The 16,411-nt window shown below is 36.3% G+C and overlaps 1 protein-coding gene across 2 annotated transcripts in view; it reads left to right on the forward strand.

Moving 5' to 3' along the window:
* Positions 1-16,411, forward strand: part of LIN7A (lin-7 homolog A, crumbs cell polarity complex component) — a 117,553-nt gene that overhangs the window by 70,870 nt on the left and 30,272 nt on the right. For both annotated transcript variants that reach the window (XM_025882478.2, XM_073900606.1), the window contains exons 3-4: positions 10,905-10,976; positions 13,316-13,525. In XM_025882478.2, the coding sequence (XP_025738263.1) occupies positions 10,905-10,976; positions 13,316-13,525 (282 nt within the window). The remainder of the gene's footprint in view (positions 1-10,904; positions 10,977-13,315; positions 13,526-16,411) is intronic.

Below are 16,411 nucleotides of genomic sequence, written 5' to 3' on the forward strand. Positions count from 1 at the left end.
GAGGACTGTGTTATGTAACACAGCAGTAGTTTTCCTACTGAGTCCCTACAAAACCAAAAACAAATTAAAAGATGTGCCATTTACTGTTGGGCATGAGGGGGCGTTTAATCCTCCGTGTTAAGTGACCCCTGAATACCCTCCTTAAGGGCCCTGTCATCCCTCCCACATCAGTAAGGCTATAGAGTGCTGGGGAACTTCCTTAATGTGTTCTTCTCATTAGAATTAACCTATAAACAGCATTTCAGAAAAATTCCTAGTTCCATTGTAACTTGGCTAGGCAGATGGGTAGATATTTAAAGGCATCATTTTGTCCAAAATATTCTTCATCTTCATCTAACTCTAAGCATTGGAGATCACTTGCAATTTGAGGCTATATTTTCCTTCAGTAGAGTAATACTGTTTTCACATAAATCCTCTAAGACACGAGATTGGTCACAAATTATGGACCCTTTCAATCCAGCTTTTCTACTGCTGTGGTCTAGTTAGTGTTCCTTGAAGAAAGCAATAGATGGCGTGTATCACATTGCAGCAGAAAGTCTGAGTCAGGTAGTTGAACTTGGACATACACAAGTGGATTGTGAGAGACAGACTTGAAGTTTCAGTGCTGTTAAGATGCTTTCATAGTCAGTGTGGTTCCAGGAGTGCTCAAATCCTCTTCTGCATTTCAGCCGTCCTTCTCAGGGAGTTACCAACCAAGGAAGCTAGATGAAAGGACCAAAACCAAATAGGAAACACATTACCGCTTTGTTAATTGCATGGGAAGTAACCAAATCCTCTCTAGTGCAGCTCTGTTTGGTAAAATATAGATTGGATAATGAAGGTTGGGCCCAGACACCTAAATGAACCCCCCTTTTCTCCAGTCTGAATCTGAGATGTCTGTTTAGGCCTAAGAAAGTAGACTATAAAACAACAAGATCAGCTACCTCTGCCCCAAGCGGCAACTCCTGCCTGATTTCTTGTGGCATGGATACAGAAAGGGATGAAGGTGTGTCTCATGGATGGCTGAGCTTTTAGAAACAATCAGTACCTCTAGTAAAACCATGGCCGAATACAGTTCCTGGTTGCTGACCAATCACATGAGCCAAGAGGTCTTCCTTCCCTGTGGCCATTGGGACAAAAAGTAAACAGGTATGCAGAGGTTAACACGGGGGAGGGGAGGCCAGAAGTTTTCAGTCCCACAACGTCGTATTTGTTTTCAGTCTTCAAATTCAGTGTTTTTTATGTGTTTGTTTTTGCTTTTAATTATACGTAATGCCATCCTGTTGATGACTTAGTTGTCAGCTGTATCTTGGCAGGAGACAGGTGAAGTAGGAGCCTCTGTAGGAAAGCTGATTTGCTTCTGGAAAATAATAGTTGTATTGCAGAGTGTTAACTGAGGTTTTTCCTTCAGTGCTAAAAGGAAGTGCTCTCTCAAAGGCATTTACTATATACTGTATCAGCATAGTTGAAAAAAATAGTAATGAGGGGCGCCTGGGTGGCTTAGTAGGTTGGGCGTCTGCCTTCGGCTCGGGTCGTGGTCCCGGGGTCCTGGGATCGAGCCCCACATCGGGCTCCCTGCTCGGCGGAGAGGCTGCTTCTCCCTCTCCCTCTGCCTGCCTCTCTGCCTGCCTGTACTCTATCTCTCTGTCAAATAAATAAATAAAAATCTTAAAAAAAAAAAAAGAAAAAAATAGTAATGAAGTTATGAGGCATACTGCCTAAAAAAAAGGTATTTTGTGTCCTTTGTGACTAAAAACTGCACAGTCCATTTATCTTCCCCTTCCTGGTTTGAGGACATAGAGTATTTTGCATGGCACAGTTGTCACTGAACCAAGGAGGAATGCTTCTACTTCAGGGCTCATTTCTGGAAGCAATGTCAGTCACCATATTGATTATTCCAGCAATACCATCAAATGTCTGCCTTAATGACTGAACCCTCTTTTGCAAATCATTTCAACCTAATAAGAGATTGTCCTTTGCTTCTTTATACCTGTCAGTATTTTTCTTGTCCAGTGGGTGGCATATTTTCATCAAAGTTGATGGCTATAAAAAGCTGTAGAAAAAGACATTACCCTGGAAATTTTATCCTTCTTGGACTTTCGCAGGATTGATTTGAGCTTTGATGGTCTAATTGTAGCAGACATGACTTATGACAAGCATGTGTCATTTTCATTTCTTTTTGCAAACAATGGTTGGTAGGTTCTAGACATTAAGTTTTATACCTGAAATTCCTTCGTTTATAGGAATTCTAACACTGCAGTTTTAAACAAAATGTTTTACAGCTACCCAAAAGCATATGGAAACTATATGTGATAGATACATAGATAGCTATAGTTTTAAATATATAACATTTATTTATGGTTGCCATTTTTCCAAAATGGAAGAAAAACTCAAGGCAAAAATTAGGTATTTTTGAAATATCTCTTCCTTAATAGATGAACCAATTTTCAGTTGATCTGGAATTATTCCTATAAAACTTCCTAAAATAAACAGATTATATTTTCAGTAACTTAAGCTCTATCTCTATTTTATTTTAGCCATATGAAGTATAGTATACACATTCACATCAGGGCACTTGATTTTTGCATGCATGGACTCCACTCCACTGAATGCAATTAAATTTAGAACCACAAATTCATTTTAAATACATCCCCTGCCTAAAATCTGCTTTCAGAAAACCTTCCATATTTTTACATATTATGATAGATATATTGTGACTTAATATTGTAAATGTTGTCCAACTACCCAGGTGGCCTATAATTATAAAAGGATATGGAAAGGTATCAATCTTTGCTTTTAATATCATTAGAATATTTAAATATTTTGTGAAATCAAGATACCATATCAAATAACTTTCTTTTATTCAACTCTTATCTGAGTTTCCGAATCTGAAAAATCAAGAAAACCACTAAAAATTATAAATACAGATACAAATATCAGTCTTAATACTTTTATTGGCTTTTTCTTATTTTTAAAATGCACATTCTTACTTGCTTTTTAAATAAAAACTCTACATTTAACAAGTCTTAATGAACACTATAATTGGTAGGATTCAGACCATATCATTTTTCCATTTGGACTATGTTTCTCACTAATTTGCTCTAATAAGTCTGATCATTTGTCTTTCCACTTTATTTTCCCCCTCTTGAGGTAGCTCGGTCTAATGTAATTTTCATTTTTCACAATGTTGCTGAAAGGTTTATTTCTTTTTTCTAGTCACTGATATAGAGGAGTGTATTTAATCCTAATTGTAATTCTGTTGACATTTTAGGAGCCAGCCTGTTCAGAATGAGGTACTACAGAATCTCTGGAGTATCTTGTACTTGAAAGAAATGTTACCATCCATATATGTTGCTTTCCACATTTATAAACTTTAAAACATTGGAACTAATGTCATCTTTTTATTCTATTAAACATTTTAAATATATGTAGGTCTTAGTATATCAAAGCCCTTGTTTTTAATTTCCAAAATCATGAGGATGTTTCAGAATATTTTCATTTCAAAATATTTTCTGCTTTTTTAAAATTTGGGTTTATGGAAGTATAGTTCACATAGAGTAATAATAACTCCTCTTTTCCGTGTACAATTCTAAGAGCTTTAATTGTCACATACAATCACATGATCATCACCATTATCAAGATATAGGAGTTCCAACACCCCCAAAATTTCTTCATGCCTGGTAGTCAACTCGTCCCCACCCCTAGCTTCTGGCAACTTTGATCTATTTTCTATTCTTATTATTTTGCCTTTCCCAGGATGTCATATAAATGAAATAGTCATGGAGTCTGGCTTTTTTCACTCAAGCAACACCCATTTGAGATTCATCCACGTCGTCGCATGTATGAGTAGTTTCTTCCTTTTTATTGCCAAGCAGTATTCCATTGTATACATGTACTTCCATTTAATTATTCTTTCACAGTTGAAGACTATTTTAATTGTTTCCAGTTTGTGGTGATTATGAATAGAGCTGCTATAAGTATTTGCATACCATTTTTGTATGAATATGTGTTTTTATTTATCTTGGACAAATAGCTAGAAGTAAATAAGGGAATCTTAAGGTAAGTGTATGTTTAACTTTATGGAAAACTGTTATCCTGTTTTCAAAAGTGGCTGTGCCATTTGGCATTCCTACCAGCAATGTACAAGAGTGCTAGTTGTTCAACATTCTTGCCCATACTAGGTGTTGTTAATTTTTTTAAAAATCTAGACATGGTAAAAGAGTGTAGATGTATCTAATGATGGTTTTAATTTGAATTTTCATAGTGACCAATGATCTTGAGTATCTTTGATGATGAGTATCTTTTCATATTTGCCACCGATAGATCTTCCTTGATGACATGCCTATTCAAAGAGTTTTTCCAATTTTTAATTGGATTGTTTTCTTACTGTTGACTTTTGAAAGTTCTTTATATATTCCAGATATGAAGCCAATATTTATCAGATATATGTTGTGCAAACATTTTCTCCCAAATTGTATTTCCATTTTCTTAGCAAAGTTTTCCTAAGAGTTGGTGTCTACTTTTTTTTAGCTACATTTTAATCTATCCTCCTCTCTCAGTTTCTAAACCCTGATATTAACAAATTTGAATTAATTTTTAATGAACAAGTTATATAACTCTTGGAATTGGAGGGGCCTCGAAGAAAACAGACCCTAAAGATAGCACAGTTCTGTATAATATTTACTCGAATAATATAGCAATCAGGAATTCTCTTGGCCGAAAGTAGCAGAAAATCCAACTTCAGTGGCTTAAACAAATAAGACTATTTTTCTTCATTACAAGTTGAGAGATAAAGGCAGCTGCTTCCAGTGTTTCAGGAGCTCCATGTAATCAGACCAGGTATCTGTACTTTTTCATGGCCTTTCTCTTGCAGTGGTAGGCTGGTACTACAGCTGATCATATTCACACTCAGGACAAGAAGTGAAGAAGGAAAAAAGGATAGCACTTATACTAAGAGAACAACACTTTCCCAGAATCCTCTCACCTACTTCCACTTAAATTCTTACTGGACAGCACGGGTCCCATGGTGAGGCAATGCAGGGAGGAGGAGGTTGAGAATGGGAGCTACGTAAGGTGAGCCTACCCAGTATCTGCCTCACACGGCAATTTTAAAATAACACCAAAGTACAAAAGACAGTAAAACTGTAAGAGCAGAAGACAGAACAATCAAAATCTAATTTCGAATTCAAGGTGTTTTCCACACTTGCTGGCCAAGCAGCTAAATTCTAAAGGCATAGTTTCAGTTGCATCTTAGGAATGCACATAATAATAATAATAATAGATATATAGTAGCTATTATCATAAGAATTTAATAAGAATCATGGGTTATGGTTTATGAAGCCACATATTTTATCCTTTTTGATTGCCTCTTGAAGGTAAGGTTTTATGTAGACGCATAGATAGTAGGTCACTGAAAATCACAAAGAAAAGAGACCCAGGATGAGAAACTCATGATATAGATTTGTCAGCCCTTACCTACCTCTCTCTACCAATCAGAGTTCTCAAGACCAAGAAGAATAATTCAATGTAAAGTGTATATTTTGATATGGTCTATGTAACCTGCGTATAAATGAAAGCTCAAAAGCAAAAATCCTATCGCAGTAGAATTTTACCTGTTCGGCTTAACATATCTAAGTGGTAATTCTGTTATAAACCTGGTAAATAAATTGGAGTGAAAGAGAAGCTTTTACTTCATTTGTACTTGCTATTCTCTCAGTGATGGAATTTCCATCCAGAAAAAGTAGTCTATTTGCTTGTTAATATAAAGAAAAGTAAGAGTAAATCTTTTATTTAAAAAAAATTTTAAATTTACAGTGAAAGTTAACATTCATTTGAAGTTTCAGAAGGAGCCATTAATTTTTTTTCCTTCATATTTTGGCCCAGTAACTAGAGTAACTCTTAAATGATTGCTGGCTGAATGAATGACTAAACGCACTTTCTGAATTGACTGACTGCAACCCCATCACCTTAATTGAACTGATCTGTATTTGTAAATTTTCAATAGCTTGGAGTAAGTTCCAGATACTCAAAATGCTATTGAATCTGTGAGACTTATTCAAAGTTAGTAAATTACTGATACAAAAATGTAAGCTAAAACCTGTACAAGAGTCTCTAGAAATTATTTTACTCTCAGTAGGAATTAAACCCATCTTACCCAAATGGAATGTGGTTAGAAATGCTGTAGCTGAAATTGTCCAGAAATTTGGAGGCCCAACTGATTCTGGAAGCTGTAAGCCCCACTGTCCCTTGTTGAAGCTCATGCAACCCATTTTCTGTTTTCCCTTTTAAGAATTCTCTCAGGGCATCTGGTAAAATATTTTAGTTTTCTATAACAACTTCCTTCAAAGTTTTACAAATATCTGTACAATTGTCTTTGAAAAGTAAGCTAAGTAGGGATACATTGTGTCCCCAGAAAATGATGAGCTAAGTAATTTTCAGAAGGCGACCTAACTAATGGAAATAGAACTAATATCTCCCAGCTTTGACTTGACTCTCTAACTAGACCATGTCAGCCAGTGTTTAAAGACCAACTGATAAGGATCTGTGGTGCTTTACAGGAGAAAAGAGTAACAATGATATTTGACTTCTTTTCTTTGAATCTTAGTATATTACAATAATAAAAGTCAATTAAAAATGCTATTTCACTTTCATTTGGAGTGATGAATTTGTTAGTTTCCGAATTGTATTATACATTTGCAGCTACCATTTGTATAATGGTAGGCATCATATTAAACCTAGATGGCTTTATTCAAAATATAAATAAATACTGGTGATATCTCCACATTTTTGTTTCCCCAATGCTGCCAAAATAATAGTAGTCTGACGCTGTCTCAAGAAGAAAGCCTTGTGTGGTTGAAAGAGAAAAGATTTTGGAGGCAATTACATCTGAATCTCTGCACCAAATCTGCCATTACCTGTGCGGTCATGGGCATGTTACCATCTCTGTGGCCGGTTCCTTGTGTGTAGAATCCCTGAATCATAAGCTGTGAGCATCGAATGAACTTACAGATATAAAATGCTTAGCATTACACTTGGCCTAGAGCAAGTCCTCTTTAAATGCTCACCAGAATCATGATTTTTTACTCCAAAAGATATTTGTTGAACAAGACCCTTTTATTTATTTACAAGATCCTTTAGCCAGTGCTATACAAGTGCCTTTTTGTGGCCTACTAATTATTAGGTGTAAGAAGAAATGATATAGCATGATTTCTTAGTTTTGGGTTTTTCAATCTCAAGACTATTGACGTTTTGGCAGATGGTTCTTTGTTATGGGGAGCTACTCTGAGCTTTGTAGGGTATTTAGCAGCTTCTTGGTCTTTAATAATAGATGCCAGTAGCACCATTCCCCTCCCTGTTTATGACAACCCAGAATGTCTCCAGACATTGCCAAATAAATGTCTCCTAGGGTGCAAAAACAACCCCAGCTGAGAACTACAGTCTTCCATCAATTCTCTGTAAAATGTGTTCATGGACTACCAGTCCTAGGAGATTCTTCCCAGAAGATCCCAGTGTCAAATAAGTTGGGAAACATTGAATATTAATAATAATAGTAGTAATAATAGCTATTTTTAAAATAAACTTATTACATGCTACAAACTGTTCTAAACTTATTTAATCCTCTTAACAGACCTAGAAGTTAGTTACAACTCTAAGGCTTATTTTTCAAATGAGAAAATTGAACCCCAGTGAAATCAAGTAACCGACCCAGAACATACAATGAATACGTGGTGTCTGCAGGACCTGTGTGTTATCTATACAGACTGCTGCCTCTTGCATACTCTACTTTTTAATTCACAATTCAAATTGCAATGTTAAAGATAATTATTCTTAAATTTTTATTTACTTTATTTTACAAACTTACAAAATTAGCATTTGCTTTCATCAATTTCATCATCCTAATTGTTGGCTAATGATTGTCCTCATAAACATCCTTGGATGCAAGCAAAGATAGCACTTTCCCTGGAAAAGATCACCAGAATGACCCCAGACAAATTCAAATGGTTCAAAACTGAGGAGGGAGGGAAAGATTTCTCTGCTTGGAGGAAGCCAAGAACAAGGAACAGAGAAAATGATAATTGGGTCTTTTAGCATCCTGTTAAACAGGGACAAATGAGAGTCTGGCATGTGAAAGGGCGTTCTAAACAGAGCAAAGGTCTAGGCAGTTAGGAAGGTGTATATGTTTGCGGAACAGTGAGGGTGGAGGAAAACAACTAGGGAAATGAAATTAGAGAAAAGCCTGGGTTGTGCATTATTGTCACTGGTTTGAGTCCTGTAGGGGTTTGACTTTGCAACCTTTACTCTAAGAGTCGTAGACAGCCAGAAGCACAGTAGTGACATGGTCAGGTAGCTCCTTGACAATGATAACTAAAGTCGATAGTGTTTGGTGGTGGGACACCCAAAGAAGACACTGATGCAGAGTTTTGAGCAAGAGATATAATGAGTTAAGATAGAACAAAGGAGGGGCGCCTGGGTGGCTCAGTGGGTTAAGCTTCTACCTTCGGCTCAGGTCACAATCCTGGAGTCCTGGGATGGGGATCGAGCCCCACTAGGGCTCTCTGCTTAGCGGGGAGCCTGCTTCTCCCTCTGCCCCTCACCTTTCACCCCTCACCCCACTCGTGCTCGCTCTCTCTTGCTCTCTCTCGCAAATAAATAAAAATATTTTTTAAAAAAGATAGAACGAAGGGATCAGATTTAAGAGATTATTAACAAGAGAAGCAGAGTAAGGAGAATCTTGCTCTTAAATGGGCTGTAAGATCAAATAAGTAGAATTAATTTGTGGAAGAGATAGCTCTACAAAACAGACTGATGCACTTTCAAGGAAATAATGTGTCAACATGTTGAGCAGCTCTGCTGGTAACCTGGAGAATTTGCGTTAACCAGTCCCGGGGTACGCAAATGCTTTCCTGGAAAACTATTCCCTTCCCATTCAGATTGCTCACCAAAATTGTATACCCCAGTTATTTAGTGAAGTATAAGGCTAAATGGTAGATTCTGAATGGTGCCCCTACCTTCCTAGTCCAGGCCACTTGGTCTTTTTCCTTCTAAACATGCCACTTGGGAAAGATGAGTCACCATTAATGGAAATTCAACCAAATGTATTTGAGAAATGATGAGCCAGCTTAGAAATGTCTGGAAGAGATCCATCTGAGACACTCAAAGAACAATTGTTGAATGGATGCATTAATCACATTCTGAATTCACTTTAATAACTTTTTACTTAAGTGTGGAAAATAAGATGAATTTTCTACTTCATCTTTTACTGAATAGCTAATGGGTCACTCTCAAAAAATACCCCAGCAAAATTCCAAATGGACTTTTACCTCTACACATCATACAACTGATTTTTACAATTTATTATTTAAATCTTTAAAATGGGCATAAAGTCTAACATATTTAATCTTGTTAGTTTTTTTTGTAAATATTGTCTTCAGGGGCGCCTGGGTGACTCAGTTGTTAGGCGTCTGCCTTGGCTCAGGTCATGATCCCAGGGTCCTGGGATCGAGCCCCATATTGGACTCCCTGTTCCGCGGGAAGCCTGCTTCTCCCTCTCCCACTCCCCCTGCTTGTGTTCCTTCTCTCGCTGTCTCTCTCTGTGTCAAATAAATAAATAAATAAAATATTTAAAAATAAATAACGTCTTCAAACTATCCTTTAAGAGTTATTCTCTATACTTAAGTTTATTTATGATGAAGCAATTTATATTGCCACTGATATACAGATTTTATAATCCCATCCCTGACAATTTAGAAGGAAAACATTTTTTTCTACTACATTCCAATAATTTTCATAGTTTTGTCTAAAATCATAATTAATAATAATACCTGATATTTAAGGAGTGCTCTTTAAGTGCCAAGGGTCTTGAAAGTATTATTTCAAGTAAAAAAAACCATTTCTCAGATGGGCACAAAGAGGGTCAAAGTGGTAAAGTGGTTCAATCAGGACCTCGCAGTTCCCCAATTAGACTGCAAGTCTCAAACTTTGGTCCATTAGTCAGCGAAAACTGTGTGCTTTGTACATATCATTCTGAGTCCAGATTTTACTTCTCTTCTTTCTATTTCACTTAAATGTTAACATGAACCCATACCTGATATGTTGCTCTCTGTTACTAGTTCTAAGAATCTCTTGCTTTACTTGTCCCTGCCCCTGAATACCATTTATCTCCTATATTTATGAATTATGAATATGTGTCACGAAGGGTAACTATACCTTACAACATGCAAGGAAAAGATATTGTTACCCCAGTCTTGTGGAATATTAATTTAGGAAACTATTTTTAAAGATTTTTTTTTATTTATTTGAGAGAAAGAGAGTGGGGGGTCTGGGGGGAGGCGCAAAGGGAAAGGGACAGGCAGGCTCTGTGTTGAGCTCTCTCTCTATCTCCCTGAGATCATGACCTGAGCAGAAACCAAGAGTCAGATGCTGAACTGACTGAGTCACCCTGGTGCCCTGAAAACTATTTTTAAAGTGTTACTTAGGGGCATCTGGATGGCTCTGTCTCTCTGTCAAATAAATAAATAAAATCTTCAAAAAAAAGAAAGTGTTACTTAGATTCAGGAAGTTATATATATTATATTATATATATATAATTTTATCACATATTTGAGAGACAGAGCTTTATGAAATGGTAAAAAATCTTACTGACAAAGTAGTTTTTATAAAACCAAATATATGAGTTTTTATATTTGAGGAACACAGATACCCAAATAATAAAAGTGTTTGCCTTCTCTGCCGCAACCGTGCCCCACCAAAAAAAAAATAGGAGGGATCTTTGGTCCTAATCACTGGGATAATTTATCCAGACCTATTTCACCTTGTGACCGAAAACTTGCGTTTTACAATGAAAATTTATAATCCTATCTGCAGTGAAAGAATTGATATTCCTAATGTTCTTACGCACTCTTTTTTTTTTTATGTGAACGTTCTAGGTGTATCAATATATGCATGAAACGATAACTGTTAATGGCTGTCCTGAATTCCGTGCCAGGGCTACAGCAAAGGTAAGGCTTGAGTAACTTTGAAAATATACTTGACCCCAGTGATCTAGTAATTGACTGTGCGCGCGTGTGTGTTTCAGGTATTCTCGTGTGTACACTGTAAGAGAATTTAGACATCAGTGGCAGCCCAGAGTCTAGAACCAGTACTACTTCCCAGGTAAAAATCCTAATGGAAAATTGAACGTTTCTGCTGCTTCTGTAGCTTAAGAAAGGAGAATGATTTCATTAAACTCACTAAACGTCCATTTGGCACAAGCAAATCTACTGGTTCATTGTATGAAATAATACGTGGTTTTCTGACACAGGCCTCTGATCCAAAAGAACTTGTTCCCTGTTCAGTGTATGAAGATTTATTTGCACAAGTCCAAAGATTTGACTTGAGTCAGACATGAAGAGAACTCACCTGAGACCCACTGACACAGGATTCTTCCTTGTCTTCAGCAGAGCAGTGGGTAGCTTGCTGAAAGAATGTGACATTGACCTAAAGGGAAAGCCGGTCACCTTTTGTAGTAGTTACCACATTCATTCTTTAAAGACTCAAATCCAGAGATTGCAGAGAAATCTAACGGAAATTTTACACTAACAGAAATCTTGTAACAATGGGATCATGAAATTATCTGGAAAATAGACCAGTAGGAAGCAATAGTTTTAAACTTTAAACTAAGATCACTTATGTAGTTCTCATTTTACAAACACAGAAGTGTTCTAACAGATGCACAATGACTTGCTTTGTTAAAAGCTCTTCTCTTTCTAATAATGTATAAGAAACAAGAACTGGTGAAAATAATCAGCATTTTCCATTTAATTCTTTTGTGTTATATCACCTCGTTTGGTTTCTCTCTTGATTTTTTAGTTGTCATTCTGTAACTGAACACTGTAGATTTGTAAGTTGTTTTGTTTTGGTTTTTTTAACCCAGGCAAAAGGAGGGTGTTACTATCATTACATCATGCTTTGCTTGTACTGAAGTGGAACACACACAGAAAAATGATCCCTACATGGTTTAATTAAGGGGAAAGTGAATTATGTAGTGTTTTGCCATTCTCATTTCTTATTCATGTAGAACAGCAGGATAGCAGCATAATGTTGCAATAGCACAATATTTTCTGGTTGTTTCTGGGCTGTCTGCATTGCATCCATGTCAGCCATTAAAATCTATGCATGATGACAAGGTTTGCATGAGCAAATGCATGTAGCTAAAAACAAGCCATTATTTCCATATCATTCACTAAATTTCACTAAATGCAGACAGTAGCATAATGCTCAATTGATGTGATAATGTTGTGTGTGGAAAAGAATGTACAGTAGTTGGCAATCAGTATTTTCACAGTGTTGAGTAAATCACTTTATGGTAGGCATCTAATCAACTGTGGTTAAGGCAGGTTAATGGAAGTGGAAAATAAGAAGCAGGCAGAGAATCTTTTCTTGGTAGAAACTACTTCAATGCTGTTCTTTTCTTTCCATGAGGGGTGGGAACTAATGGTAAGTTGTGTTTTCAACTGATTTTTAAAAATTAATATAGGAATCTTAAAACGATGTCCATATTAAATGAAATTGTGTACACGTAGGTGTAGAACCATAGGCTGCTCATTTTGCCCACGACGCCATAGGAGTTGAAATATTAATGTAAAATGTAGGGGAAAACATCCTTACCAGATAAGAGGACTTCTCATAATAATGCAAAATATTGATGTGAAATAATAATCATCTGTTTGAATTTATTATTTGTTTTAGCTTTTATTTTCCTTTAGGTATCCTCAGTCAAAAAAAAAAAAAAACCCAAAAACTAAATTTGCGAAGCCGGTGGTCTGGCAATAGCAAGATTATATACGTATCTACCAGAGTTTATACATATAAGTGCTTCTAAGTACATTGAATAAATATTCATGAACGTTTATGTGCAAGCACTGGGGTAGACTGTGTGGCATACAAAGAATCAAATTACATCATCTCTGCCCTTCGGGTGCTCATGGTCAACACATATACGGAATAGTGAGAGCCTATGTACCGTAAGGATGTAGTCTGTGGACCAAAGCTATTTCGGAGTCCAAGAAAAGGAGGAATTACAGCTGCCTCAGGTAACTGGGACAGAGTTTTATGAAGAAGGGAAATTTGTATCATAATGGATAAATTCTAGAAAGCCGGAAATAGCCAGGCAGGGCTTTGCCAAGGAGAGGAATCATAGATGACATTTAAATGAAGCTAGCACCCTCCCCACTGTGTTCTTTTTTTCACAGGAGAATGCTATAAAAATAAGAGGAGTTGCCCGATCCTACCCACTGCAAAGCATACGATGAGCCTTATTTCCCTCGTTTTATTACCAAATGACCATCTTTTCTTTCAGGCAACAGTTGCAGCTTTTGCAGCTAGTGAAGGCCACTCCCACCCTCGGGTAGTCGAACTGCCAAAGACTGATGAAGGCCTTGGTTTTAACGTGATGGGAGGAAAGGAGCAAAATTCCCCCATTTATATCTCTCGCATCATTCCTGGAGGGGTGGCCGAAAGACACGGAGGCCTCAAAAGGGGAGACCAGCTGCTATCAGTGAACGGAGTGGTATGTTCATAAAATAACCAGAGCTTTTCTCCCCTAAGCACATTCCCCCCCACTGCTGTTACTAAAGTCAATGTTGAAATCCTAGAACAAATCAGAATTTTGTGTCCAAACAGCTTCCTCAGCATTGATGGACAGTAGACCTACAAAAAGCAGTCATTTTATAGTTTTTGTGTCTCGTTTTGTCTGTTTGGGGATGATAAGTATGAACTAGTTAGAAAACCATCCCCCCAAATCATCCCAACTGGTAGAATTTTCCCCCCATATGATACTCTAATGGATTTAATGTTTAGAAGAACATAATAATTCCAAGGCACTTTTTATTCAAATTACTATAGAAAAATACACACATTTAAAAAATAAAGATAGAACTCCTCACCCTGTGTTTTTTATTTTAATTAAAGAGGAAGGATGATTTTAACAGAAAAAGATAATGCACAGCTAATTCCTTAATGTACAGCTATAATAAAAATATATTAGCCTCGTTCCCCCAAAAAGTTTGGTTATGTCATGTATTCATCCTAAATATTTTCCTTTTGGCATGAAGTTAAGGTAGTTTAAAATATATAACATTTTAAAGTAGAAGTATGAACATACTTTTTTTTTCATTCCCTTGTATTCTTTGGATGCCATTACCTCTTCATGTAATAAGGACTTGCTAAAGAAATAACTTTATCTGAAATGAATCATTTTTCTCCCCCTAACTTCTACTTACATCAAAACTAATCGAAAAGCATAAATTTCAGAAGTTTAAATAAGAATAGATCAATGTTTACCTGTGTATTCACCTAAGATCTTTTCCCTGAGAACTTAAGATTTTAATTAATCAACTAGATCTGGGTTATTTGTGACCATGTTGATCTCTGCTTAGAACACAACATCCAAAATAAAATGCATCTGGAATGTGCTATTGGTAACTAGGGGCTAAATTCTGGTGTATTTGTATCATGCATTTTGTTGATTCCTTTTTTTTTTTTAATTTTTAGCCTGACTAGTAGTTTTGTAGAACCCCAAACTACTTATTCAACTCTGCTGACCTCTGACGGCCATCAAAATCATCAATCCACGAATATTCTGTATCACTTCAGCATTCCAATTCTAAAACTACCATTTCATTTACTTCTTTTTATGTAACAATGCTTGAGATGAGCTTTCTTGTTGACCTTTAGGTAACTATGAGTTTTTCAAAGCATGTTTCAACTGATCATTTCAGAGTCCAACTTTCCAGTAGAGCTAGGTCATGCAATTATGTCACAAAGTAATCTGTGCCTCAGTGTATGAATTTACTACAGTTTATCTGAATATATTGGGAAGATCTAAAGTATAGATTTTGAAAAAAATGAAAAGTACAAAAAAGAACCAAAAATACATTAATAGGAATTGTGATTATATATATAGCAACAATAAATGTCAATGAAATCAATTTAATAGGTGGTTGGTTGACTTTTAACTATCTGTCAAGGGAGCTAAAGAGCCTTTGTTTAACCCATGTATTTGCAAGGAAGCAGCTGTAGGCATTTCCTAATCTCTCATCTATTCCTTGCAATGACCACATGACTTTATCTGGGTGGTTGCAGGGGGTATTGTAGAGTAGAATCAGATGCATCAGGCTCTATCACTCAATATTCATATGATTATAAGCTAACATCCCCTACACTTGAATTTCCTAGCCGGAATAAGGGGAGTGGTAAGGAAGGGCTCTGATGAAGATTAAAATGAAGCAAAATGTCTTTTAAGAACTGTCCTGTGATAATTTGTTGACACACACCTTTGTTAAGTAAGTGTGTTTATTGAAGAGGGTTAGCAGTAGCCCTGTGATAGTTAATGCTAGCCTTGCTAAACATAAATCTTAAGGCAAGTTCTGCTACACATGCAGGCCTATTTAATTTAATTTTATTTTTTTAAGATTTTATTTATTTGAGAGAGAGAGAGAGAGAGAGAGAGAGAACACGCAATGGGGAGGAGCAGAGGGAGAGAGAGAAATTCTAGTTCTCTGTCCATTCAGATGTTTCAGTCATTACCTGAGGAAAAGGTTTCACTTGAGGCAGATAAAACGACATTCCAGGGCCAGGATTTTTGTTACCCTTATATTCAGTCTCAGACAACAAGAAATCCTATTAAACTGGCAGTTGGAAATAGGAAGGTTTAGTGATCAAACTTAGGCCATTAATCCTATGGTATGGGCTATGAGCCTCCTTAAGATTTTTGCACCCTGTTCATGCAAAGGTGGGGAATGGCTCCAAAAGTCTTTAATATTCCACGTATTATTTAAAACTTTTAATTTTACCAGTTAAGTTCCACTTATCATGGTAGTTAATGAGTCACTAGTTTCACCAATTTTGAATCCATTTCTGATATATTTTTGCTAATAAGCAAAGCATCGTTTGTTCAGTGAAATAGTATAGTAAATGCTTTTATGGTGGCCAAGCTCTAGAATATTGCCTTTCTGATATAATTCTTACTGACCACCTGGTTTAAGCGCCTAAAATTGGGGTTTCAAATATTGCACATCCATATAATCAAACTATATATTATAAGCTACATATTTTAAAGTCTTTAAAAGTAAGTTATATACATTTCAAGAGTGCCTAATATTGAACAGATGTTCATCAAGAGGTAGTTTTCATTCTATAGACGAGAAACTTTATGAGTTTCTCCTGGCCGTGCAAAGAGTTGTTAATCCCAGACAAGAACCCTGGGCCTCTAACACCCAATCCAGAAGTCTTTTCAGTATAAATTTCAGTCAGATAAAAGTAGTTAATTAAAGAAAAAACAATAACCCTATAATGGAAGAACTAAAAAAGAGAAAAGATTAGCAAATGATCAAATTATTTCTCTTTACACCTTAAAGTACCATTTGGGGAAATTACTGTGGAAGATTTTGAGAAC

Source organism: Callorhinus ursinus, unplaced genomic scaffold (assembly GCF_003265705.2).
Source record: "Callorhinus ursinus isolate GAN/ISIS: 27379988/994484 unplaced genomic scaffold, GSC_fseal_2.0 scaffold14, whole genome shotgun sequence".
In the NCBI taxonomy this organism is placed as follows: domain Eukaryota; kingdom Metazoa; phylum Chordata; class Mammalia; order Carnivora; family Otariidae; genus Callorhinus; species Callorhinus ursinus.